Source organism: Pseudoliparis swirei, chromosome 3, assembly GCF_029220125.1.
Source record: "Pseudoliparis swirei isolate HS2019 ecotype Mariana Trench chromosome 3, NWPU_hadal_v1, whole genome shotgun sequence".
Taxonomy (NCBI): Eukaryota; Metazoa; Chordata; class Actinopteri; order Perciformes; family Liparidae; genus Pseudoliparis; species Pseudoliparis swirei.
Window position 1 is genome coordinate 10,240,958 of NC_079390.1, and position 27,308 is coordinate 10,268,265.

A 27,308-nucleotide genomic window follows, 5' to 3' on the forward strand; every position below is an offset into this window, starting at 1 on the left:
AGTAGCTCTGTTAGGCTGTGCTGAGGCAGAGGAGGGCTTTGAACTTAATGCACGCTGATGTTTAGAAGGTACAATGTTCGCCGAGTTTAGTTACTTAATACCAAGTACAACTGACTCTGATGGGAATGGCATTAGTTTTTGTGTTGAAAATGTTGACGATGCTCTTTTGATTAAAAGTCAAACACTGCCAAAGTGTTTTAAAAAAACATCTCTAAGAAGGACACGGATCTGTGTTGATAATATCATCAAAATCCTTCCCATAGAAAGGTCCCGAGGCCCGGTTCAGAACAGCCGAGGTTTAGAGCGTCAAATAGATTTCTTTCTTATAAAACTGGGGCTTAACCACAAGTCTAACGAACACCATGGAAACTATTTGTGAGATTCTGACAGCAGTTACGTGTAAAATGTGGTGTGTTTGATTTCAGGGGCATTTTAGTCTCCTTCAGTCTCTCTTTCTCTCTCACACACAGGGCAAGACATATCCTTGGGGACAGCATCAGCCTTGTGTAAGCAGTGACCCCTGACAATAAGTGACAGATTCTGACAAGCAGACAGGGATACATGTTAAATCAGTCTCACTCATTTGCACACCTTGTCCTCCGGGAATAACACCAAAGATTATACGTCGTCTTCTCGGAGAGTGTGTGACGTGTACAGCATACACACTGTAACCGCATGTATGTGCACTTTCCTATGTTAAGAGGAGTTCAAATGGTTAGAGTTTGTCGTTTTTTTTCAATCTAATTTCTTCTTCACAGCATCTCTGGCGGGTGCTCTAGTCTCACTCAATACTGCAGTCATATTTCATATTTTCCACTAGCAATTAATCTGTTTCCATCTTTTTGTTGGGGCCATAGAGCATTCATCAACAAAAAGAAATAATCTGCAACACGGACACAATCTGGCTAAATAGGTTATGGTTTCAGCTTTCGTGTCAAATTAAAACAAAGCTGTGCACCACTCTAGACTAATTCTGGAGTCAGAATTAATAGAGTATAAGAGCAGTAATGCATAAACATTTCATTGCATACACTTCCGTAACTCTCAGGTGTGCCCATTGATCAAAGACTTTTTTTTTTACATTTCATCATTAGCATTTCATCATTAGCCTTGCTTACCATCATAAGTAACATATGGTTTGTCTCCAAAGTTAAACTTTGATCCTGTGTTCTTTTACCTGCCCATCTGCTTTCTCAAATGCTCTCCACTGGATCATTAATGCAAGAAGTACACCCCGATAGCCCATGAAGAGGTGGAGGCTTTGCTTTATAGCCATCTTCAGTTTTGGGCTAATTTTACCCCAGGAGGCCGAAACAAGATTATCTTTGGCAATGCATTGAATTGTTTTACCCCCTCACCCAGCTGCTACAACAGCATGACATGCAAAGTGTAACTCAAAAGTTTGGAAAGAAAGCCTCATTCCATTCAAACAATGAAACTGGCATGTGATTAAAAAGTTCTTTAACAGTTTTGAGCAATTATAATATAATTTAAAACTAATACAAAATGTCAATGTGAATGTTGGTCCCATAGCGAACCAAAATGATGAACATATGCAGGTTCAGCTTACATATTTAAAATTAAAAGTAAACCATGCCTTATTTATTATTAATATTATTATTTGTACACTCTTTAATGCAGTCCTTTACAAACACCCGTATGGGAGGAGATTGTATTAGTATCGCCATGTACATTTGCATAATTTCTTCCATAGTCTGCAAAACATATTTAAGCTGCATGAGAGAGCCTGAAAGTTCATATTGTTCTGGTAATTGTAGACGATTTATAACATTGAAAGTTGAAACTAATACATTGTTTGTTTTACCAATGAGAGGAAACAAAAAGTGTGTACATGTTTTCATCAACACATGCATACATTTTTTAAATAAAATGTATACCTCATGTAAATTAAAATAAATTAAAATGAAATAATCATTCATTAATATAGACTTGTGTACGTTAATAATTGTACTCATCTACTGGTTGAAGTACCACAATGTTAATGGTGTCAGTGAGTCACTGAGTGATTTACTACATCAGCAGTGACTTTGTTCAGTCACTCAACGAATATCACTTATTCTGATTGATCGGGCAAAAGGATACTTAGCAAAGTGAATTGTGAAGATATAATGTTCATGCATGGTTTAAGAGACTTAGTGTTCGTTGACCTTAAACATAGCATGTAACGGAGTGGCTAATTGGTACAAAGAGCAGCTAGTTAGTAGAGCATGTTCTGTATGAATTTTGAATATCTGATGAATTGTTAAAATTAATTAATTAAATATGAAAAGTGAAGTGTTATCTAATTGCTTTTGTGATGTTGCTGCAGTATGTGTGACTAGAAAACCATTAGACCAATTGTAATTGAGAAACCAAAAATAACTAAAACTGGCATTAATACAAAACCAGGAGGTTTTTAGAGAATGTATTTGGTAATCTCCTGGGTGTCTTTTGGCTCCTGACTAAATGATCAGATATCTACGAAATTAAAAATGATTTGAAAAGTCCAAGCTGTTCTGAAACAGTTGTGACACAAGCTAATCTTTTCAGGAAGGTCCAAGGATTTCACTCTTACGCTCACCTTCCTTATGACCTACTTTAAATACACAGTTTAACAGGCCAAGACTAACTTAGTCTCTTCCTATACCAAGCATGAGAGTTTTTTCTCACTCACCATCTTCAGTTGGGACATAGATGTTGAGGTAAAGGCAGTCCTCACTCTGGTTCTGAACGTAGGTCGCTGCCGCGTCCAGGTTGTCTGTGAACCACACTGGGAGCATGATCTCAGGTAAAACCCCGTGGACGTTCTGGGGACACACTGGGGAAAAATTGGTGGCATTGCGAATCTCTTGCCATGAGCCCGGCGCTTCAGGAGGCTGGAAGCGGCGCTCGCCAACAGGTGGCGTGGCAAACGGCACACCTAGGTACTGTTCCACGGGGCCCAAGATCTCATTGTTGAGATCCTTCTTGAGACCACGTATCTTTCCATAGCTAGTGGACACTATGGGGTGTTTCAGGTCAACTCGTTGACATGAGGAGAGGGTGAGGTGTAGCGCTAGTCCCAAGAGCCACAGCAGACAGTGATTAGCAATCTGCTGAGAATTATAATGACGTTTCCCACCATAGCCTTGGTGGCTGGCAGCATTGAGAGGAAAAAACAACATGTCCAAAATAAAGGCTCTTTTCGTCATATCACTAGGACTTCAGCTGAGTGTAGAGAGGGGTCACAAACTGTGGGTAACGGGAAGTAACGAAGGAAAAAAGAGGATTTGTGGAAGGGGACAGCTTAACGGTTTTCCTATGGTGACATGGTGAGCCGCAGGGACACGTAGCATTCTCAGGTAGACTCTGTGGTCTCATCCGTCTTCCTCTTTGGAACTCCTGATGGATCCAGGGCTGCAGTCAGGAAGCCAATTACACCTGAAAGACACAGGCAGGTTGCAGGTTGGAGTCAGTGTGTGAATAAGTGTGCTCTTTAAACCCTGTCAGTGGTTTTTTTAAAGGCACAAGAGGATAATATGGGGAAGCTGATTCTACCTAAATTTAAGTGTCTGTTAGATCAAAAGAGAAGGAATAATGACACATGACTGCAGATGTTGTACATTTATATTACCCCGGGGCTAAAGTTTGCTATTCTGTCTACCCTAGCAGACACCAAGGGTTGTATATCTGTAATGTCATGTGATTTACTGGTGCTGAAGACAATTTATTTGAATAGAAAATAGTGACATCAGTGAGAATTATAGTTAATAGTTCAAATGAAGCCAACAGTGAGCAACAAACCCTGCTGCCGACAGTATTAGTGTAGTAGTGCAGCACATACTGCGTCTAAAATAGGAAGTAAACATCTTCATCAAAAATGAAAACAGTAGATTTGCCATTATGTGTTCACCGCAACACATTTTACTGTATCCATTGCTGTCTTTCTCGATTGCTCATTTGTTGGTACTGTGTTATTGCACCTGTTCTTCAATTGTCCTGTTAGCCAGCTAGCTGACTTAACCATTAAGAGTCATGTGCATGCACAGTTTATGTTTATTCAGCATCCATTTTATCACCACTTTCCTGATTTTCTGGTTTCTCCCATTCAACTTTTGTCCAATTCTATATCCTCGCTGATTTGTAAATAGCAATGTATATTGCATCTACAAAAGCGGTTTGTGTGATACCTCACTAATACACTGTGGGTGCAAACACAGCTGTAATTAGAGATGTAAACTTGTGATCATATCGCCCAGGCACCTTGAGGTGAAAACTGTGAAAAGAAACCAAAGATAGCCTGTTATGTAAAGTTATGTAAAATCTTAGAAGTTAAACATGAACTTCAGAATGTAGCCTACTAGGAAGAACCATTATGACTTGAGAACAGAAGCTAGTGAGCCTATGATGACAGGGTTAAAGACACAGTGAAATAAAGAACATATTTTCCCATTTTAAATCCTGTATCCCTGTAATTATTGTATAGAAATGTGTAACAAAAATACAACTAATCTGTTTTAGTGTACTATCACATCAAAGTCCCTGTCTTTCCTCTTCTGCAAAATGGTTTAAAATATTAAATGAATCATCCCGTGTTCACAAAAATTAACCTAATTGTCTCCGAGTTGACGCCGAACAATCAGCAGGCTTTTGCCAGCGGGTGAGCATGGAGCTCGGGGTGCTGGTGGCATGGAGGCAGGCCGGGTGCTCTTCATGTATATGTACTGCCCACGCTGCAGTGACACGGAGCCCACTGAAAAGCTGCAAAGTGTCCCTTTCATATCTCACTCGTCCTGCTCCCGATCTAAAAGGTGAGAAAGGTGAATGTGGAGCCAACAGTCCTCAGCTGATGTAAATCCCTCTTATGGCTGTGCGCCACTCACATATTCAGTTTCCCTGGGATATACATCACATTACAGAAGCTAAAGAAGCTCTAACTTCCGTTTTATTGGAACATTAAGTGTCTGAGAAAATGTGGTCTTGTTGGAAAAATGCAATTTGTAGTCCAAGGGGAAACTTTTTCAATAACCATGGAGTGATGTGGCTCCTGCTTCACATTTCGTATTGCAGATAATTATAGCACTTTGAAGTGTAAAACAACACTCATCTTGTAATCATCTTGAATCCACAGAGAACACCAAATAAATAAACGCATCATCTTGAGGAGTGAACGAAGCAAACCCCATTGGCCCCGCACCCTTTCCAGCCGTCTCCACTGTGACAGAGTTAGCCTTACCCTCTCAACTCAGTTCAGTTGGTTCTTGCTTCCACATCATTACAGATGAATGGGCAGTGCTTATCTCACTCTGGCGTTGGGAGACGGAGCCGTTTAGGTGTGATAAAGGCTTTATATGGCGCTAACTGTTGGTAGAATGCCACCTCGTCCTTCCCCCCTCAAGAACCACACTCGGCTGCCAACCAGCAGACACGAGGGATGACAGCTGAAAGATGGCGTGCAGCATTGCATAATGTTCAAAGGTAGAGATGTGAGTGGTACTCCGCTTCATAAGGACAAAGCAGGAACAAGTTGTGTGGAAAAAATATTCATTTCAGTGAACCCCTCTGAGTGACTCCATCTTATGACAACTCTCCAGTACATTCATCCTCATGAAGAAAGTTAGTGTGCATACATCGTCGAGCTGAAAATCCAACTTACAAAAACATTAATGTGAATTATACACAGTACATGACTCTCCACGTTGTAATCAAGGGCCCATTGTGAAGGGGTAAGACTGCATGATTTAGAAAAGCCACTGGACTTATTTGTAATAAGAGGTAAAGAATTTAGGGAAATGTGTTAATTTCTTCTTTATTCTTATTTAACCAATCAAGAAGTTTGACGGTAAATAATCTTAATCACTTTCTTGCTGAGAGTTAGATGATGAAGATTTATACTATTCTCATGTCTGTCTGTTACATATGAAGATATATTCAGAAGATGGTTGGCTCAGTTTAGAAACACATGTGGAAACAGGCAACAGCTGGCCTGGCTCTTTTGTTTTATAGGAGCTTGATGTGGTGGACTATTTCCTGGCTGTGCTTGTTATTCCCATTACGTGTTCCTCGGCCGTGCTTCCTCAGAAGAAAATGTTGTACATTTTAAAATAAAAAGTATGATTCTGGTGCATTTTGAGAACAACATTAAAAGGCTGGATGTATGGAAAACTTGTTGCTCTTGTAAACAATTGTGTGCACTTGTTATGTCACATTTACAGTCGGCCAAGTCTCATATTTAGACTTGTATTTGATGCCACTTTATAGATTAAAAAAAAAAAAAATCTTTACAAAGCACTGCAATAAATAATATAATCATAAACACAATGGCTGTAATAAAAAAGAAAAAGAAAAAAAGAATGGTGATGACACAGCAAAGCAGTTACCCTCACACAGTATGGTAAACGTGCCATTGTCCGTGTTTCAGGACGGGTCTGGAGGGTTGTCAAAATTGCCGCAAACCACTGAGGACAGCCTGCCCTGGTTAACAGTTGTGTCAGCTAACAGCTAACAGGGCTCCATCACTGAAATGCGACAGTGCCAGCCAGCCCACCGGTGGAGAAGAATACATATATTTTCACTTCATTAGGAAACTGTGGCGGGACAAAATAAACTTTGGCGGGCCGCCAGTCCAGATGATTAATGGGAAACACTGCCATGAGGTTGCAAGGTAACCATCAGAGGGAAGTCATTGCTCCTGGCCAAAAAAAGCTCGACACAAAAGCACAAATTGTCGTTTTTACCCTTCTGTTTTAGGAGAGAATAAACAAAGAAGACAACCTTCAGACAGAGCCATGCTTGTGGTTATTTTTTTCTTCTTTATGCTGGCTGTGGCTTCATATTCAATGGACAGATATGAGAGCGGTTGATGAATTAGTAAGAGGAACGTATTGTAAGTTGCTTAGGAATACTGGAAACAAGGCAGATGCAGGCGGGACATCAATACCTTCACAATAGAATATACACTTTTATTAATCCCCAAGGGGAAATTAGTTCTCTGCATTTAACCCATCCTTAGTTATTAAGGAGCAGTGGGCTGCGGTGAAGCGCCCGGGAAGCAACTGGGGGTTCAGTGCCTTGCTCAAGGACACTTCGACTTGCAACTAATGGGGAGAGCGGGGATCGAACCCACAACCCTGCGGTTGCAGGACGGCCCTCTTACCCCACTGAGCTAAAGCCGCCCCAAAGATGAATATTGTATAAAGCCTGTGATTTCAAAAAAGCATTAAATGACACAGAGCTGCTGTTATTTCTTATTGCTCACGTTTCCTATAGTTACAAATATATGTGCTTGTCATAGTCTGTCAATGGGACTGAACATAAAGCACAAACCCAAGGTCAGAACATCTTCAATATGCACAGCATAGTTCCAGGGATGCACACAGAAGTATGCCCTTGCTTACTGCGATAGCATTGGCCACTATCAAGTAGCCTGTCAGATTGTTCTCTTCAATGCCTCTCTGGCAATGATGGATAGACAAACACTTAAAATCCTACGAGGCATCAGATGTTGCATGTGAGAACAAATTGGTCTGTTCTTAACCGCTCACATGTGACTTGCAAATGGTAGTACCCAAATATCCCTAACGTCTGCTCATGTCAACCATCCGTGAGCTGAAACGGCATTGAGCGTGAATCTACACACATAAAAAAGGGATAAATTGACTCACAAATCACCAGGCTGTTTTCAGCTGTTGTTATATAACAGGTAGCTCTGTCAGCTGGAGCGGTTTGAGAAGGTAATGAGTCTGCCAGTGGGACACTTTTATGGGTATGTTTAAAACACAATGGTCAGAGTGGTTTGGGAAAACTTTTGTAGAATGGTTGTGTTGCGGAAAATGCTCGCCTCTGGGATTTTATATTGCTTTGTTTCCACTTTGAATGTTACAACTAAATGCATTACTTCAGCTTTCAAGCTGCTTTCCTCTGCTAGTCAACATCTGTGGTCGATAAGGACCCGAGCAAGCCAGAAACAACGTTTTTGACGAAAGTTGCTCATCTCCGATCTACAGTCATTGTGCTAAGAAAAAGGGACGCTTTAATCTCAACAACAAACTTCTTCTTAGCACAGTGACTGTAGATAGCAGATGAGTAACTTCAGACAAAAAAAATCTGTTTCTGGCTCGCTGAGCTGATGGTTGTTTGGGGGTCGGCTGTAGCTAGTGGAGGAGAGTGGTCCCGTAACCACAAGGTACCCGGTTCGATCCCCGCTCTCCCCATAGTTTGCATGTCGAAGTGTCCTTGAGCAAGACACTGAACCCCCAGTTGTTCCCCCGGGCGCTTCACTGCAGCCCACTGCTCCTTAATAACTAAGGTTGGGTTAAATACAGAGAAGAATTTCCCCACACGGATCAATACTAGTGTAAATGTCTTTGTTTGTTGTATTCTTCTGCAACAGACAATGTTTAGATACAGTCATCCATTGTCTCTATATGCATTGATATCTAATGGGAACAAAAACTTCCTTTGGTAAGAGACATTAATGGTGTCCTACAGAGCTTATAAGCAATGACTTTGAAAGCAAATGCACATTATTCTTTAACCCACAATACCATGCGTGAATTATGGTCACGTCTTCCAATTGTTTGTCACTGAAGCGGGATCTGCAAGACTCGGTGGTTTGCTTCAGGTGCCTTACCTTTTCTTAGGGATTCTGGGTAAATAACGGTTGTGGGAACACAGCCAACAGAATAATCTGATTGTTTCATTACCATATTTAGCTACTTGATTTCATTGCTAGCAAAGGTGAAGTGATTTGAAAAGCTATGAGGCTAATTAGTAATTTGTTAAAATAAGAAATCTGGCAGCTTTTATGACTATGTATTATTCCTGTTGTGAATGAAAAGTTGAATTCATTAGCAGGAAAACCCACTCTTGAGCAATTCAATACATCAGGGGTTTTAATTGATGTGACCAGTAGCATGAAACAATTAATGTTATGGGGTTGAAAGCTTAAAATAACTTTTTGCTGTGTCACTGACATACACAAGTAATCTCTCTACTTCCGAACTGATACTCTCATGTTTTAATTTGAATTTGAATTCACCATTATCACTTGTGGCCAAAGTGGCTGCTATTCAGTATATATTCCTTAATATATTCATTCTCCATGCACAGTTAGTTTCACAGATAAATAGTAAAGGCATAACATGATCACACTAATGTGAAAGTATCTTGTTGTAATGTAAACAATACGCTTTTCTACTAGATAAAACAAAAGTTCCCCCTCCCTTTAAGGAGCCGCTGAGCACCTTTACTGCCAGTGAAATTTTCTGAATTTTGTTATCCTGTTTAAAGTTTAACATTTTTATTCAGAAAGTGTCTTATGGGGATAGGAATAAGGCAATCATGTACAGGCTAATTAACTATGACTTAACTGCACAGTTTTCAGATGCATGTGTTAAAGAGTTTCTCGGGGTCTAAATGTTACCTACATCTTGAATGGATTAGAGGAGATTAAGTCTTTTTGTTGATGAATTGAGACGGTAGCTGGAGCCCAGATTAGACTTGTCAGACTGCATACGCTCAGCCAAAGGGCCTCTTCCTCTTTTCACACTAGACATTGAAGCAACGCAGAAACCGCCCAATGTACAGAATGAAGAATAGGAGATTAGGTGGAAAAAATGTCTGCCACTTCTGGAGTGTGCAGTATTATTTCACAATGTATTTAGTCGGTACTCAGAAGCCACCAATTGAGAAGCCTGTTCTTTTTCTTTATTATCTGTAACAACTATATAATGCACCAATGATGTTGAGGTAACAGGGCGGATGTGAAAGATTTGACAGTCCTACAGCATTGGGTAAATCAGTCAATTTAATATTCAGCACTGATCAGGTGTGATGCATTTGGTTAGAGACGAGCCAACTCAAATACAAGACACCCTGTTCAGTCATCAGTTCATTTTGGGACACAATTTAAAAGTAATATCACTAACTGCTCATCTGACTAAAAAGTGTCTTTTAATTTAAAAAAACAGTCAACTCCCGAAAATATGTAAAAACTTTATGACACGCCAAATAATGAAGACTGAAGCCTCCAAAGACAAGGGGAGTGCTGCAGAGCGTTATAGGCAGAGATTTGACAGACTTTATGTCAATCGAGCTCGAAACCATATTCAGATTATTGTAATAGGATCACTGCTGAACCTTCTGGGAACATGCTTATTAATTTTTTGTGTGTATTCTTTCAATTTGTAGAGATACAACAAAAAAAAATCACAGCGGACTTCAACAGTCATAAACCCTGGGAGAATATCCCCATCACAGAAAGATATATTTATATATATATGTTTTGTTCTTTCTTGCAAGCAAGCCTCAAGATCTTGGTTAGTCAGTTGATTTAGTCGATCACTTTGCGATAAATGTAGACAAAGTAAAAAATCAAGCGTGGTTCGATTAATTAATTGAACATAAAACTTGCAAAAACATGATTGAAATGCATATATATTTGTATGTCTTAATATGCAAGACAGCTGAGCATGCATAGTACCTGCACCATCTTCAAGTCGGTCAGTGTTATGCATATGAAAATCATATTTAATACAGTTGTGTGTCAGTGCCAGATGCTTCAACCTAACAGAGCACACGTACATTCACTTTGACAATCAGTCAGTTTCAGCACAGAAAGAGTAAAAACGTGAACACACTCATTCATCTGCTCCTGCTGTGTGTGTGCCATCCGTCTGGCAGCTGGCAAGCTAATGTCGGCTAGCCACCAGGTCAGAAAAGACTAAAAGAGCCAGAGCAAGCTCGCCATCTGAAGTCGGGAGACACCTGGAGTCAGTGCAGTCCTAAAATAAAGTGTTCTATTCGTGTCACAGTTTCCTGGCGAGACTAAAGGCAGCGATTGTAGTCAGCGGTTTATTGACTGAAAATAAAAAAATTTGCACATCGTAATACCTCTTATTTTACCGTGAGAACAGAACTTTGAATGAATGCAATATATTGCCTGACCATAGCAAAATAGTTTAGGGATTACTTGCCAGACTGAAATCAAATTTGAAATACATATTTATTGTCCCCAGAGAATGACCTTCTGACCTTTCATTTTGCACTACAACCAGGCCAACATTTCCATTTGACCAGGACTTGATCATTACAAGGAATCACATAGACGGAACAGATATTTTTTACATGTTCATGAGTTTATTATTGAGAATTTACCATAAAGTATTTGTCAATAATTCAAACTTATTATCTGTCTATACAGCAGCCTCCACTTAAGCAAGAGTTATAGTTGTTGATGAATACACGAACAAACACTTATATATCTGTCTATTACTACATTGTAAAGTGTTATTATCAAGTATTATAAACCAGTTATTTAATTGTTTTGTGCCACTTTTAAAAGCTGTCACCATTACTCTGTCTGAGGAAATCAGAGGTTATAGGTTGTAAGTTCATGGCGACCCTATAATTGTGGAGAACCACTGGGTTGTTGGTGCTGATGGGGGCCGTGAGCTTCATCCCACAATTTATTCTATTTACCTTAAGCCCTCCAGACTCAAAGAGCAGCACAGTCAGATACCATGGCCGCTCCATCTGCCACCGCTTTCCCATCCTCATCATACTGCACCCGTATAAATGTGGGAATATCCGCAAGGATATATCACTTAAAACTTATTATAAATCTAATTAACCCAATAAAGCGATTAAATATATCTCTTGTTCTGCCTGTTTAGTGATATACATGCCTAAAAGGCGCCTAATATTTCTAGACTGAAATAATATCGGCATTATAATTTTTATAACTATGAGGATTTTTTTAGTTGCCTATTTTGTGGAGCCCCCTCAGGACTTGGTGCCCTCCGCGCAGCGCGTAGTGCACGTTATGGGAGCGGCGGCGCTACAAACAACGCTATGGAGAACACAAGAGCCACCGCACATCTCTGGACCGAAGAGCAGACAGAATTTATGCTTAATGTATTGAAGGAGTTGAACATACTAAAGTTCATGGTTCTTTCTCAAAATGTTGATGTTGTTGTTGTTGGTTGTTGTTGGTGGTGGTGAAGAGGTCAAGTGGAAATGGCTGTATCACCACGAGTTGTAATGAAAACAGCGCCACCTATCGTATCGGATATGACATGCTTTCGACCAATGATTCGAATTACTCACTGCCATGTATATTGGGATAACAGCAGATCCCCCAAAAGATAGCATAGTCCGACTAAAGCAAGATTCGAATTATACCATCATGTAAACGCACTGACTGTAGGTTATCAAAGCAGCAACAGGGATTATAAAAAGCAGATACGAGACGCTAGACCAAGGGCTCTCAGTCACTGTTGGACCAGAAAATCCCTATGTTGCTGTTAGTCACCACTGTTCTCTCTAGTTAACACCTGTAGGAGACATGGAAACCCTTTTATCGTACAATGCTCCTCACCAGGACACAAACAGAATAATACATCCTGACGACGACTGGCCAGACACTCTTAACAATTCGGTATAGATGAACATGGCTGCCTCTAGTGGGCTGTTAATTTTTATTTATCTGCTTTCGTAAGTGTTTTTGGTCGTAGTGCGTGGCAGAATGCATCATCCTGAGAGCCAAGTGGTGTGCACAATCTGGTGACACACTAATTAGCGATAATCTAGGAGAAATGCGAGCTGCGTTAGCGTGTGTATAGGTGTCTGTTGGTGATACACACAGTTTGAGGGAGCAGTCTGACAGCTGCTTTGCTTTGAGCTTAAAGCTAATTCAAGAATAGAATGGCCCACTAAGTTATACGTATAGAGAGGGTAGGTTTGCCATGTTGACTTGATTGCACAGTCTCACTGATATCCTGTTACGTGTAAAAATGTAAATAATGATGCTCATGATAATCGAGGACAATTTAAATAGAGGAAACAGAAAAGGCTGTTGCAAAGATGTAAACAATACATAAAAGCATGTCTAGTAGGGCGCAATCTAAAAAGGAGATTTACTGGATTACATTGAATTAACTAGTTTACGTTCCTCAGGCAGGCACATTCAAAGCCCCCCCCCCAACCCTAGCAACATTGCAATCAGCTTTATTCTTGACTCAAGACCAAGAAAGAGTGAACAGAGCCCGAGGATCCCCGGCTGACAAGAAAGCCGGAACGTAGCCACGGGCCAGTCGTTGCTTTAGCCTACTTTAAATGTGATGATTGAGAAGTGATGACAGCGAGCCGGCGCCCAACGATTTCAAACGAGTTTACATCATGCTTTAGCCTCTAGTTTCAAGAAGATACAATACGCTGCTCTGAGTTTTCAAAGGTATCACATTTGTCCGATGGCTCCCAAGTAATATGCTATCAATGTGTGTCTCATGTTTTTGATGTGGATGTGTTATGAACATTTCGCTGGCAATGTGCAAGTCTGACTAATTCATTACCGGCTGTGACCACCACATCCAACTGACGAAAATCCCTTTCCCTTTATGTGGAGAAGGTTTTAATAGGACTTGTGGCAAGTTGGTAAAATAAAACGCCATAAAATCTTTGAGGATGGGCTACTTTACAAAATCATTAATTTTATAATTATATTATATAATGCCTGGGGAGAAATATTCCAAAATCACTGTTAAGCAAAGGCATGCACTGTAAATGTACAATACAAGCCAGTTAGTGCCCTGAGACTGTATGTATTTAAGAACGTACTTGACAACCTAACATTATAGTTTACTGTCGTCAAACAAGTCCAGGGTTGCCAAATTCATTGTAGCTTTTTTTTTTTATACTTGATATTTTATTTAGGTATTTTTACAGAAATACAACCTTCAAAAGTTAGAATGTATAATAATAATAACATAAAAATAAATAAAAATTAAGTAAAAATGAACCATGCATCTTGGCCACAAATTCATTGTAGCTTAAAGCATTCTGCAAATTATAATTCTGTTTTCAATACTTCATATCTTTGTTTCTACATCGTCAACTTTACTTCAACATATTATGCATATGTATTTCCTCAAAAAGGTCTTGTACTCTGGATTAATAGCGTCAAATCTGTGCTTTTCAAAAAAGGTAACATATCAAAAGATCATAGATGTATATTTCAATTGCTCAATCTTTCTTTTATGGTTAAGGTTCATTCAACAACTTCTGCCTGTTGCCATGCAACACTTTAAACGCTATTCCTGCTTTATTACAACTTGGGGTGTTGTAAGTTCTACCCACTCACAGCAGAAGTGAAGAAGGTTTGTGATCACACAAAGAGGTGAACGTGTGCATTTGTGAGTGTGGATGAATTGAGCAAGAGGTCAAAATGAGGAAGGAGGAGAGGATGGTATTAAAGAGGCGAGGAGGAGTAGAGAGTCAGGACCAATGGCGGGAGAGATAGAGGAAGAAGCTGCCAAGGCTCAAACAGAACGGTACAGGCAGCAGGGCTGACATGCGTGGTTAAGTGGTTTGCTGAATGTCAAGTTAAAGCTCATCATCCTGTAATCCCCTTTCTTAAAGTTCCACCACACTGATAGTTTGTGAAGATGATACGTACTTACAGCATATGTGAGGGTCTTTAAACACAATATGTAAGACTTTTCCATCATTACCTCATTCTTACTGCACAGGGGCAAAGAACAATGAAAGCGAAACATGAGCTATTAATAACACATTTTAAAATGACAACCACCTTGACATTTAAGACCAAAATTCCAAAATCAGGCTACAAGCAGATCCCTGAAGCTGAAAATACAGCCATTGTTTCATTACGTATAGAATGTGCAGGAGTTAAATCGAAGCATGTCACTGTCCCAATATCTTTTTTATTGCACTGTACACATTTTAAAAGAGCCATTCTGCCATCAAGTTTCCCTCGCAACTCATTTCAAAGCAATTCTATTTCAGTCATGTCAGAAGAGAAGTCGCTTGGCTGTTTGCTGAGCTTTTATAAGCCACAGTTGTGAAAGAAAAGATCTGTTTCTAGGAGGCAATAATCCTGACTTATCTTAGTACAAGATGTTATTGTGCATTTTTTTTTAAATAGAAAATATTCTCTAATTTACTGCAGGGCTTTATGGGATCCAGTGCAATAGTGTGTTACGTTTTGTAGAGCAGAGAAACTGTTTGGTTTTATAATTAATAAAACAGGAAAAAAAAGTTTGTTATGTAAAGTGTAAAAGACAATTAAACATCCCCTGCCAGCTGTGTTACATAAAGAAGCTTCATCACCAACATTGATTTTAGGTACACATGACAGACCCACATGATAGTGGGTGCATTTATGTCTGCACTAATAGCCATGTATACTAATTAAGACATTAATCCAGTTGTTTTAGTTGTTGTATTAACACTTGTCTGTCTATCTGTCAACAGGAATACTGTAAGAGCAACCTGTTAAAAAACACAGATTTCAGATCTGATTCCAGTGTCTTAAATGTGTTTGCGTGTCAAAAATAATACAAGGGGCATTTAAAGTGTTTGTTCACAGGGATGACACAAAGGTGAGTGGTAAGTAAAGCCCACACTTTGTGAGTGAATCAAACTTACAGCTGCTGCGTGATATCACTTTCATTTGAACTGTGTTCATGCTAAATTGAAATATCGCCCTCTGAAACAGGCCCTTGCATTGTTCCTATGTAATCAGAACAAGTCCAGCCAGTTATGTTCCAAAAAAACATCTAACGTGATTGTTTTGGGATGTTGTTAAGTCACATTTTGCATGAAAAAACCACAAGTATCCACTTACATGTTGTGTTGTTAAAATGTACTTCTAATGAAGTATTTAGTTAGGGAAATCCCCTGGAGACAGAGCAATTTGCTTTTGGTAGCATCCTGAGAGCGAGTGGCAGAGAGACACATGTCAGCCACACCTGCTTCATTCTTACGGACCATCATGTGGGCGCAAAGAATTACGGGGCTAGAAAAAGCACACATGGCTGCCACTTAAACACTACTACTCACATGACATTTACATAATAATACTCATTATTACAGGAGTGCAGAGTCAGGGGCGGGTGCTGGTGGTGGTGGTGGTTGGGTATAAGGATGAGCAGTTAGAGTCTGGATACTGCACCAGGGGGAGCAGATGAGGGCTGGAGAAGTGAGATTTTAGAGAAAGTGGCACGAGTTGCAACAGGAATGTAGGAACATTGACTTAAATAAGCGACAAAGAGTAATATATATATATATAATATATATATATATCTATGTAATGAGACAAAAAGAGTGCGGAGCACCTTCGGATGTATCTGTTAAGGTCCATGGACGATGACAGGTGGGAATGAAAGGGAGATATCTGGACAAGTAAAACTAAAGGAATAAAATTCAAATTCAAATGAATTTTATTTTGCCTCAAATAATCTTTTGGACAAAACGTTTGGTGTATCATTTTCACTCGATATCCAATTTCTCTAAGATGAAACAATCATTTGTAATTATTGCTAACCACAGAAACACCCTATTTGAGAACCATCTCCTTGGCAACAGTACTGTTTATAGCAGCCATCCCCTTGGCTCCTATAACCATAATCCTGTTCAAACCATTATCAACAAAGCTTTTCATAATGAAAGGTAAGTTTGTGCTATACAGCACTGCACATCAGACAGGATTGAATATGATGACTCCTTAACATCAGAGATGATGCTCGTTATGTTGCATTGGATGAACAACTTGAGGGAGGTCACATATGTTATATTGTATTATGTTTTTGTATACTATTGGAAAAAAGCCTGCTTTATATATGCCATTTCCTTACAAACATAATGTCATAAGAAGACAATTATCTGTAACGCCCTGTGTCTATTGTGTTCTGTGTCTCCTATATGTCGCCTCTGTGTCCTTCACCTGCCCTCAGCCACTCCTGTCCTTGATTGTTTCATTCCCTGCATCTGCCCTCAGCCACTCTTGCCTCGTTACTGTCTGATGCCGTACACCTGTTTCGCCCCCTTTATATTGTGTCAGTCTTTCACTTGTCGCCTCCTGGATTGTTGTCTATAGTTCCATCTTCTGTGTGCCCTGGATATTCCTGACCTGCCTGCCCTGACCCCTGATTCTCTGCCTGCTCCCTTTTGGACTTTTTGCTTTTTTGGAACTTTTGTCTCATTAAACAGAGTTTTTTGTTGTTTATATTGAGTCCAGCCTGTTTCTCTGTGCCTGAGCCTCACCCCGTGACAAGACCCTGACATTATCAAAATGATGAATAAACTTGGAATAGCCCATTCACATGAATGTTTATTGCCAAACATTAACATCTTAAGGATTAGAAGTACATCTATTTTCAATTACATCTATTTTGAGTGTTGGGACCTTTGTAGATCTGGAAGGACCTGGAAAGACGTGGTTTTTTCCACTGGTGTTTACAGTTTTTTCATTACTTAAATACTTTTTTTAAGTTCTAAAAATACAATTGCATTGTATCTTCTTGCAAGGCCAGCTGGCAGACTATACCACTTATATAACCTCCCCAAGTATCATCAGTTTATTGATGTATTTGGTCAGAAATAGTGACAAGTGAGAGCCCTATTTTAGAGAAAACGCCACACCACAATGTAGTTTAACACAAAATAGATCAGACGATGTAAAGTCGGCGTGACTGCTTTATTTGGATTAGTTTAAATGTTTAATCATCCAATATAAAATACATCGTGCCTGAGAGAGTTAAGAGGTGTAATGACTTGAGCTCCACTGAATTGAGAGGGGATGTGGAATTTATTATTTTTGATGGGATTATACCAGCATCTTCGTCTTCATGATTTAATTTGCATTGTTCCTATCCTTCAGCCATTTAGTTTCCATGCTTGTGTTTGTTTAGTTTGTGTCGTTTACTGCTGCTAACACACGGCTCCCTAACTGCTTTAGTCCAGATGTGTTCTGAGTATCCAAACCAATTAATAATTTAAATGTTTTCAGAAAGACTGTGACAACCTGCAGTGTTTCTCCTCTATGGCAATAAAACATCCTTTTAAATAAACAAGGGGAGCTTGAATTCTGTGTAAATGCAGTTACGACCGCAGGGGATCCCAGAAATAAAAAAACAAACATTTTGCTTCATTGGTTTCTCTTTTCTTCCTGTTGTTTATTCAAAGAAGAAAACGTGATCTTAGTCTGACCTTTTGATGCACTTTTAAAATACCAAGGGAAATTGAGAAATAAAATTAGCATTTTTCTTATTCACAGAGCTTTACTTCCTCCATGTTAACTCAAACTCTGAGAATCAAACCTGTCTCTTGAGTTAATAAACATGTTTTACCCTAAAGTTCTAATCCTTAAGATGTTCATGGTCGGCAATAACCATTCAATGTACTTGCTGTTACCACGGTAACCATGGATGTCGAAAAATCTACCGGGTCGAAAATCTTAAGGATTACAACTATGAATTTCAACCATAGGATCTTTGCTTTAACCAGTGCCTTTTACACTTAACAATAGCCTTCTGTTGTTGACATGTGCCGATATAGTAGAAAACAAAAATGTTAAATTGCTGACATTAGATGAAAACCTCACTTTACGTCTTACGGACTGCATCCCCATACAGTGTCCTTTACATCGACAATGTCTAAACATATGCAAGTGATGACGGCTAAAAATAAAGCAGGCGGGGATCTACAAGACTATTTGAGATGCAACCCGTCCTGTAGATCATGTGTTATTACACTCTGACATAAATCAATGGATACACGGGCAAATCAATTATAATTTTAATAGTTTGTCTACGGCCATAATAAAGGCCCTTGTAACCTCAAGTGTGTGGGGACATTGTACAGACGGGATAGATAGATAGATATATACTTTATTAATCCCCAAGGGGAAGGACCTGTCACTGGTAATTGGGACTCTCGTTGCACGCCATAGGGGACACCTTGCAGATTTTGATTTCGAGGATTACTCACAAATGGAAACCTAAAGAAATCCAATGCTTTAAGTGGAGGAGTTAGCAGGTGAACTATGTTTGACCACAGACAATCATAATGATGGGTCAGAAACCATATATCTACGAGTCATTCAGCCGGCCCTATCCTCATCGGTTCCTGGAGGGGAGAACCAGATGGGCTTCTTTTTCTACTCCAGAAGAGTTCAGCAACACGTCCCGGAACATAAGCCTGCTTCATTGTCTCACACTGGGGGAAATTTGACTCAGGATCATCATTCATTTGAGTAAATACATACAGTTTACTTTGGCACGCTATTCGAGCTGCCACAACACAAAACGGCGACTGAGATTTAAATGTTGCCTTAAGAGGACTGTCACGTTCAGTGGAGAGCGGGCCTTGACCGATGGGCTGGCTGCCTTGATGATGCGTTGGCTTAAGTCGAGCGCTGAGACTCGCTGTGTGTGATGAATTCTGCTGAAATGATTTGTAGGCCCAAAGGTGCCGAGAAGGTTTCCTGTACTCCAAAGATACTGCTCCGGGCTCAGCTGAATAAGAGGCGGTGGATCTCATTTGGGTTGTAGCGTCACTCCAGAACCTACAAGACTTTAAGGCGCGCTACCTTCTGATAACGGGAGATTGTATATTTGATCTCTTGGCTTCTGTTCGTGGATGTAATGATCCGTATATTTTAGTTTGAAAGGCAAACATACAATGTGCAAGGTAAAATATTTCGGTAACACTTTATAATAACTACACCCTATTTAGCATTAGTTAAGTATGAGTAAACGCTTAATTCATCCTTCATAAACCATTGTTTTTTTCTTGATTAATAAGCTTGACAATTATGTGTTTCATGATTGGGTTTTCATACTTTATAAATATATATTACAAACCAATTATTAAGGACTTAAAGATGATTGATGAGATCATTTCTAAAGTGTGAGTAAATTCTTTAAATAATTCTTGAAATGAGAATGCCTTACAAAGCATTTATAAATGTAATGATTATTTAAGGTAGTTACTACTGGTTAGTTAACCATTAGTTAAGTATTTTGTATGACCTTTATAAATGCTTTGTACGGCATAGATAGTCCTCACTTTAGATGAGGTCACACAAAATACGACTAACTACCGGAATTAATCATAAATTGCGGTATTAAAAAACACATTTATAAAGCATAGTCCCTAACCATTAGTGCATATCTTATATATTTGAATACAACCCACCATTGTTATATATAATACGCTGGCAGTGAAACCTCAAAATATAATTAGACATTGAAAAAAAAGAAAAGTCCAAAACACAACATTGAAGGAAGAATTGTTAACAAATTGCCAGAATACTAATTGCTGCATCTTTGACTTCTGGGCTTTTTAAACATGGACTTCATTCCTTGTGTAAAGGAATGGAGCGTTATGTCGGCACCGGTGAGGCGCTGGGTTCCGCATGCCATCGGCTGATCGCTATCAACAGACTATTACAATCACCTTTCAGATTAAAACAAGGTCATTAGGTGCAGGTCTCGATAATCAGACAAGCTCACACTCTCGCTCCTCTGATTATTCATGTCACTGCTTCCGTTTTGAGGTCGTACGCCACACGGACCCTCCCAGGCTGCTCAGATTCCTCTGTTGAGCGCCCTGAAATGCAGAGCATTTTCCATCAAGTGCATCAGGACATCTATTTGCAACAAATCGTCCTGAATCCTTTGATGTAAGTGTCTGACTGAACTGCCGGACATTTTGCAAGAGCACCGCACAAAGTAGTGTTAGCAGTCCACAATGTGGTTGGACTTCACGAAAAATGATCTTCACGCTCACCAAGTTCAAGTGATTTGACGGAGTGTTGGATATGATGGAAAACAGTGTTCGGGGATGCAGTGATGTTATATTTACACCGGGCATTACTTTAATAGTATATAGTTTATATGTGTATACAGCAGGCAAAAATACAATTCAATACATATTTCATAGGGATGCCCCGATCTGATCGGCGCCGATCCATATCGGCCGATATTCCCATTATCGGTTTTGATCGGCGTTCTCAAAACGGCCGATCAAACTTGGCCGATCAGATGACATAAAATCTGCGAGAACTACTATCATAGACGTTTCAGTAAAACGTTAGAGATAGGCATTTCAGGCCGCCAATGGTAAGAAATGATTCTTAAAAATCACGTTTCACGCCCTGTTGAACTCTCTCTTCAAAGTTCTTTTCAACTTTCTTGTCGACTATCGGTCTCGTGCCGGTATTTAGCCTTAGATGGAGTTTACCACCCACTTTGGGCTGCATTCCCAAGCAACCCGACTCCGAGAAGACCGGACCCCGGCGCGACGATTGATCAGAAGGACTCAAGCCCCCGAGCGACACCGGGCAAGCGATCTTCCGTACGCCACATGTCCCCAATCCGCCCGTCGGACGGGGATTCGGCGCTGGGCTGTTCCCTCTTCGCTCGCCGCTACTGAGGGAATCCTTGTTAGTTTCTTTTCCTCCGCTTAGTAATATGCTTACATTCAGCGGGTTGTCTCGTCTGATCTGAGGTCATGGTCGAATGAGGCGCCGCCCTGGAGGACGGCAGTGTGGCTCTGGCTCTGGCAAAGGGAGCAGAGGCTCACGGCATCTGGTTCGTCGGGTACCCCGCCGCGGCGGAGGAAGGTCCCGGCCGAATCCCACCCTGATCTCCCCTGATCACCAACCTAGGGCCCCCACTGACGCTCCCATGAACTCGGATGCTTGACGCAGCACAGAAGACGGTCGAGTCCACTGGCAGCCACGCCCGCAAGAACGGGCACAGAGGGGCGCGCCCGCCCGTTCCTCCCCCCGCGAAGGGGCAGTAACGAGCAGGGGGGAGGTTTACGGCTAGAGGGGCGAAACCGACAAGGGCCTACGCACCGCACCGGGCATCCCGACGGTCTGCATTTAGGGGTTCTATGCGGGAATGTTGCACGTTCCCTGCAATAAAACGGATGGTTGTCAATTCATGATACTCTCTCGTCTCGTAATTTAAATACTTTAAATACAAAACTAATGTTGTTAAGAATAATTAATTTCATAAATAATGCTTCACAATAAATAGAATGCTTCAATCGACACCGTGATCGGTGATCGGTATTATCGGATCGGCAGATACTGATTTCAGTGATCGGTGATCGGCACCAAAAAACCTGATCGGAGCATCTCTAATATTTCACATTATATTGAAGCAACCAACAGCCATTCTTCATGAGCAAACTGCCGGGCACAGGGTAAATAAAACGAAGCTCTGAGTGATAATCAACTAAACAATTTGTGTTTTCATAATCAAGACTGAAAAATTTCTTTAAAATAATTAGAAAAACAAGTGAATTTACAGGAATTTATTTTGATTTTATATATATATTTTTTTGCATGCAGTCCCACAATAGCAAAAATCTCTTGCTTTCCTCACACAATAACTTCGAACAGATTCCGGCTTAATTACAATGTCTTATGCAATAAGAAACCGATTTCGTTAAATAGGTCATCGACAATACAGTAAATTAGCCCATTTGAATGTGTAGGAGAAACATTTCTGTTTTCTTAAGGTGATATGGGTGCTCCCCTTCAAATTACTGTCCAGGTAAATCCTTTTGAATCTGCGTTGACACTGCTGGGCCGAGCTTTTATCTCGCTCGTCTTTGTTCGTCCACCTGTCCCAGTCTACTGATTCTGCAACTCTCCGTGTAATTTGCAGACGAACCTTTTGCCCTGCTGATAAACATGAAGGTGTACTGCCTTTAAACTAGAGGCTTGGCCTTTTGAAAACAGAGCAACACTGATGTGTCCTGCTTTATCTGAACAGAATAGACACAAGGGCCGACAATGAGGTTCTATCCAGATGACCACTGCAGAGATCTGCAATCACCAGAACTTTTTGACTTCTACTATACGACATACCAAGATGAAGGGGAATGTGTACAGCTGACCTTCTGTGCAGATACCAACAATCCTTCACACGGAGCAAAAAACAAGTAAATTGCCTGACATACAAGGGCCAAATGAGCAATTCACAATCCAGTGTAACAACAGCTCCACCCAAATCAACAGAAACCCTAGGACCAAGCCAGTCGATGTCATGTACGAGCGATACAGTAAACACCACCTGTAAAATGTCTATTGCTCATCATTTAACCCTCTGGAGTCTGGGGTCATTTTCTCGATTTTACAAACAAAATTAAATTCACCTTCAAAAGGCTTTTGCATATGACACATACCCATGTGTTATACATCAAAAATTCCAGAACAATCTCAGCTCTCTATATAATGAGGCACAATTGTCCTCAGGTACAAGTGGAAAGAAAAAATATGGCCCTAAAGCTGAAAATGTAAGTTCGATTTTTAAAAATTCTTCATATCTCTTCTGAAAACACACCTTTACTCATGTGGACGAACTGTTTTGGTGTTTGAAATTGGTTTACCAAAGGTCATAGGTTCACAAAAGCAGTGAAATATTTTAATACAATGCTAGATACATGTAAATAAATGTCCAAACAAAAAAATGGTATTATCGTTTTTGGAGTAGAAATTATGTGGTCCGTCACACATTCACCAAAATGATAAAGATGGGACTGAGAAATGACTTCATACTGCAGATAAAGATTCATGGGGTGTGTGCAAATAAAAAATGACCATTACATTTTTTTTTTCTTCAAATAAATGTGTTATACATTATATTGTTGTGAAGTCCGTTCGCGCCGTGTTCTATGGCTTCTCTGACTGACAGACTGCAAATGAGCTTTACCTGGGAGGTGGGTAGGTCCTTGTGATTTCTTGAGTGTTCATTGGTTGTTTTTCTCTGCAAAATGTTGACGGACAACCGCATTGGCAAATCACAGTACTCGGTGCCGCGTCACCCGACACGTTCGTCCCCCTATCTTTCTCTGTGAATCGCAGAGGAGCTTATGGTAGAGAAGTAAACGGAAGAGGAAATCCTCCGGATTCATCCAGTATTTTAAACGTATCTCGGCGACGTATTGTCGCGGACATATACAGATTTTAAAAACGTAAAGCTGTCAAAACGCACTGGTGCGGGCTTAGACTTCAGAGGGTTAAGTGAAGAGCCTTGTGGGATGCCTGTTTTTTTTGGCTTCAACAGAGCAGTTACCGTGACGTTTTGTTCATTAAGGTCAAGTACAGTAGTTTAGTTTTATTTGGCCTAATTTCCATATATCAATGCATTCTGCATTCAAAGTGTGTGGTGGTACCTTTTGCAGGGATGTGTCAAAGATTACAATGTTTATGGTCGCTGTCGCGTATGATTCTGAGGTGGATGTCTTGAAACGGGGTATACGTCTGACATTCTAGTCTGTGAATGTTTTTGCACCTTTCTGATGGCCTGACACAAGATTTATAGATTGTTTAATTTGAAGACAAAATGCCCACCAGTGCCTTCTCGGTGTTCACCTCAGATCATAGCTTTATCTTAAAATATCTGCACGTTGTCAAACAGCTTACTTCCAGCTGCGTTAACTTTCGGGTTGTGTAATGAGGATTGAGAAAATTCTTAGTCAGTGACTACACTAGATGCAGTCTTTTTTAAAATGTTTTATTTCCAGTCAATGGATGTTAATCTTTATTCATATTTGTCCCTAATTACATATTCAGCTTTATAGTACCGAAGCTACAACGGCTTTCCACAAGGCAGAAGACAGGGAGGACATATTGAGTGTGTTTATTTCCACTGGGCGACACTTCTCTTCTGCACTAGAGGTAAAGAGGAGGTGGGGGTATGGTTATTAACATTTCCTCTAGCACCGTATCTCATTAGGCATTAACGTTCCTCACTCCAAAGCCAATGAAACTAGCATTAGCTATCTTCATACTGCAACATTAACTGTCTATTATGTCCCCATCTGCAAATGCAGAAACTATGACATTTAATTAATAACACAGTAAATGGGCCACCTCCCCAATACATCATGTAGGCCACATTTCAAACTGCATATCTGTCCAATTCATGTCAACACTGCCCACACCTTTCTAAAGAGCACCAGCTGCTTAATGTGTGTGCCGTGTCATAAGCAAGGTGAATGATGGTCAGTGCAGTTCAATGTCAAACTACCACTACTTGAAAATAACCTATTTTATTCTCCTTTTTTTTTCTTAAGTACATGCCATGCCACATTTGAATGCAAGCTCAAGCGTGTGCTTCACTGCCCACAACATATCAGAGAACTAAGTGTTACAGCTGCTTAATGGATCATGTCTGGTGAATTGAAGGGTGGAACTTTGCAATTCAGGAAAGGTTGCGTGCCTCATTTTAATGGGCTTGTGTCGCTGCTGCGAATAAAAGACACATTAAATTATCAGATATTTTAATGGTTTTGGTGTGATATTCTTCGCAGACTTTGCAAGACAGGATAGCACTTATCCTGGTTTATCTCATTGATGAGTGCGATGGGATATTGTTCAAAGGAGGTTACGCAAGATGGTTTCCATGGCATTAGCACAGGCGTTTTCTCCAGCTTTACTTTGCTGGCAGATAAAGGGCCAGGACAATTCTCCTGTTTTTCTCCCCCTTGGTTATGATTTGACTGAGAGATGGGTCATTTTGACCTCCCTGTTCTCTGACTTGACATCTTCACACATAATTAAAATCTCCAAGCCTCCATTGCAGCAGCTACACCATTAACAGGGAACACAGTAAATGTTGTATGTAAAGATGCTTGGTGTGAAACTAGCCGGTCATCGAGAGGATGTATGGACACAAAACGCTGACACGCCTCCAAGCTGGTCTAATATTAAGCAATGGGGCCTCACTTTCTCGCCTCGAGATCATTGTGACTCAAACACTCGACATAGCAATGCTAAAGAAGATCTAAGAAGTCACGTGATGTGTCTGTGCTAAAAATGGGCAGCTTTCTGGACAGTGAGTCAATGGGGCTTGTTGTCTGTGGAGCAGTGAGACAGATTTAGTCCTATCCCAATGTAAGACATCTGAGTCCAAAAGATATGATATATTTTGAAGAATGTTTTTGGTACATAGAGTATCTGAGTGCTCAGAGTACCCGGTAGTCCCACAGTCAAACAATTGAGGAGACCAGCACATGAGGACTCTTTTGTGCACTTTCTGAGCATTTGAAACACACTTTTTAAAGTGCAACATCCTGCAGTCTCTCCTTAAGGGACTGTCCCACAGTTCATAGAGTTGTGGCATGAAACACCGGAACAACCGGGGAACCGCAGAAGAAAACCCAGAAAAAGAGAAAACAAAGAAAACTGAAATCATGGAAGGTGATTCCATGGAGGCACAGTGACAATTTCATAGAGCAGTATTATGATTTTGAAAAGTACAAAATACAATCAGTTTTATGTATGCATTTATTCATAGGACCTAACTTTAATGGCCAATTAAAACACCTGGTTCTTGGTCATGTGATGCCAAACCTTTATCACTTAAATGTCCATTTCAATGTTTCAGCTCTAGAGTGGAGAATGTGATGCGTCATTGCTACATTGCTAGGAGATGACTCGTTTCCTAACGCTTTTTTTAGTGCAGACATTTTATGTTATGGCAGCATAATGATACTGTACAGCTTGTAATGCTTTTGATTTGAGGGGTTTATGAGTACATGTACTTGGACAAAGACTGTTTTTCTTTTGCAGCGGAAGAAACGATAGAAGCAGCATAATTTGTAAGGACGGGGACATTGGTATCTACAGAACGGTAAGTATTGAATATGGACAGTGACAAAAAGAAATGATTATCCCTCAGACCATGAAGGTAAACGCAAATAGACATAAATAAGATGAGGTAAAATAAATTGTAATAATATGAAACGTTGATAAATCATTGCAGATTCATGTTTTTTCATGCAGATTGTGTGCGCAGATTGTTTCATTTAGACCCAGTTAGGCTAACCATACCTTTGTTTCTGCTCAGATGGCCACAGTGAAATGAAGAAAAAAATGACACTTGAATTTACCACCACTTACCAAACTAATTGTATAAGGTACCTCCTATGGCATTATGGGTAAATGCACTAGCAGCATATGCCCTGTACACATCAGCCACCTGCTATCATACAGAAGGTCTTTCGATTGACTCATTCTGTCTTGTTGGCTTAGTGGAACAGCAAGTTGTGTTTATTAAATGGAAAAACACAGACTATGGGTCCATTTCACCAACTACCAAATCCATAATTTACATATTAGATATCCTGTTTTAAAGAATATTGTGTGTACTTCAATCCACGATCGTGCACTGGGTAATCAGTTAGCAGCTAAAAGAAATGATACAGATGAAAATGGACATGCCTCAAGTCATAATGAGGAAGTCAAGTGTATTATTTATTTACCTGCCATAATAAGGTAAACAATTCAAAACTCAGCCTGAACCAAAATCTAATTAATCAGAATTACAATTCTCTCAAAACTGGATAGTGAATTATTAATAGTGTAATACCAAGGTAAAATTATTCCGCTGTCCCTTTTAAATGCTGGACCACGGTGATTGAAATAAGCACAGGTATTTCACAATGTCATATCTATAGTTACTGCATATAAACTACAATACACTTTACATAAACCTTGTCCTCCT

The 27,308-nt window shown here is 40.1% G+C and overlaps 1 protein-coding gene across 2 annotated transcripts in view; it reads right to left on the reverse strand.

The window, feature by feature from the left end:
- Positions 1-27,308, reverse strand: part of nlgn2b (neuroligin 2b) — a 59,433-nt gene that overhangs the window by 28,395 nt on the left and 3,730 nt on the right. For both annotated transcript variants that reach the window (XM_056411601.1, XM_056411600.1), the window contains exon 2: positions 2,675-3,420. In XM_056411601.1, coding sequence (XP_056267576.1) covers positions 2,675-3,191 — 517 coding nt within the window. In that variant the 5' untranslated portion in view covers positions 3,192-3,420. The remainder of the gene's footprint in view (positions 1-2,674; positions 3,421-27,308) is intronic.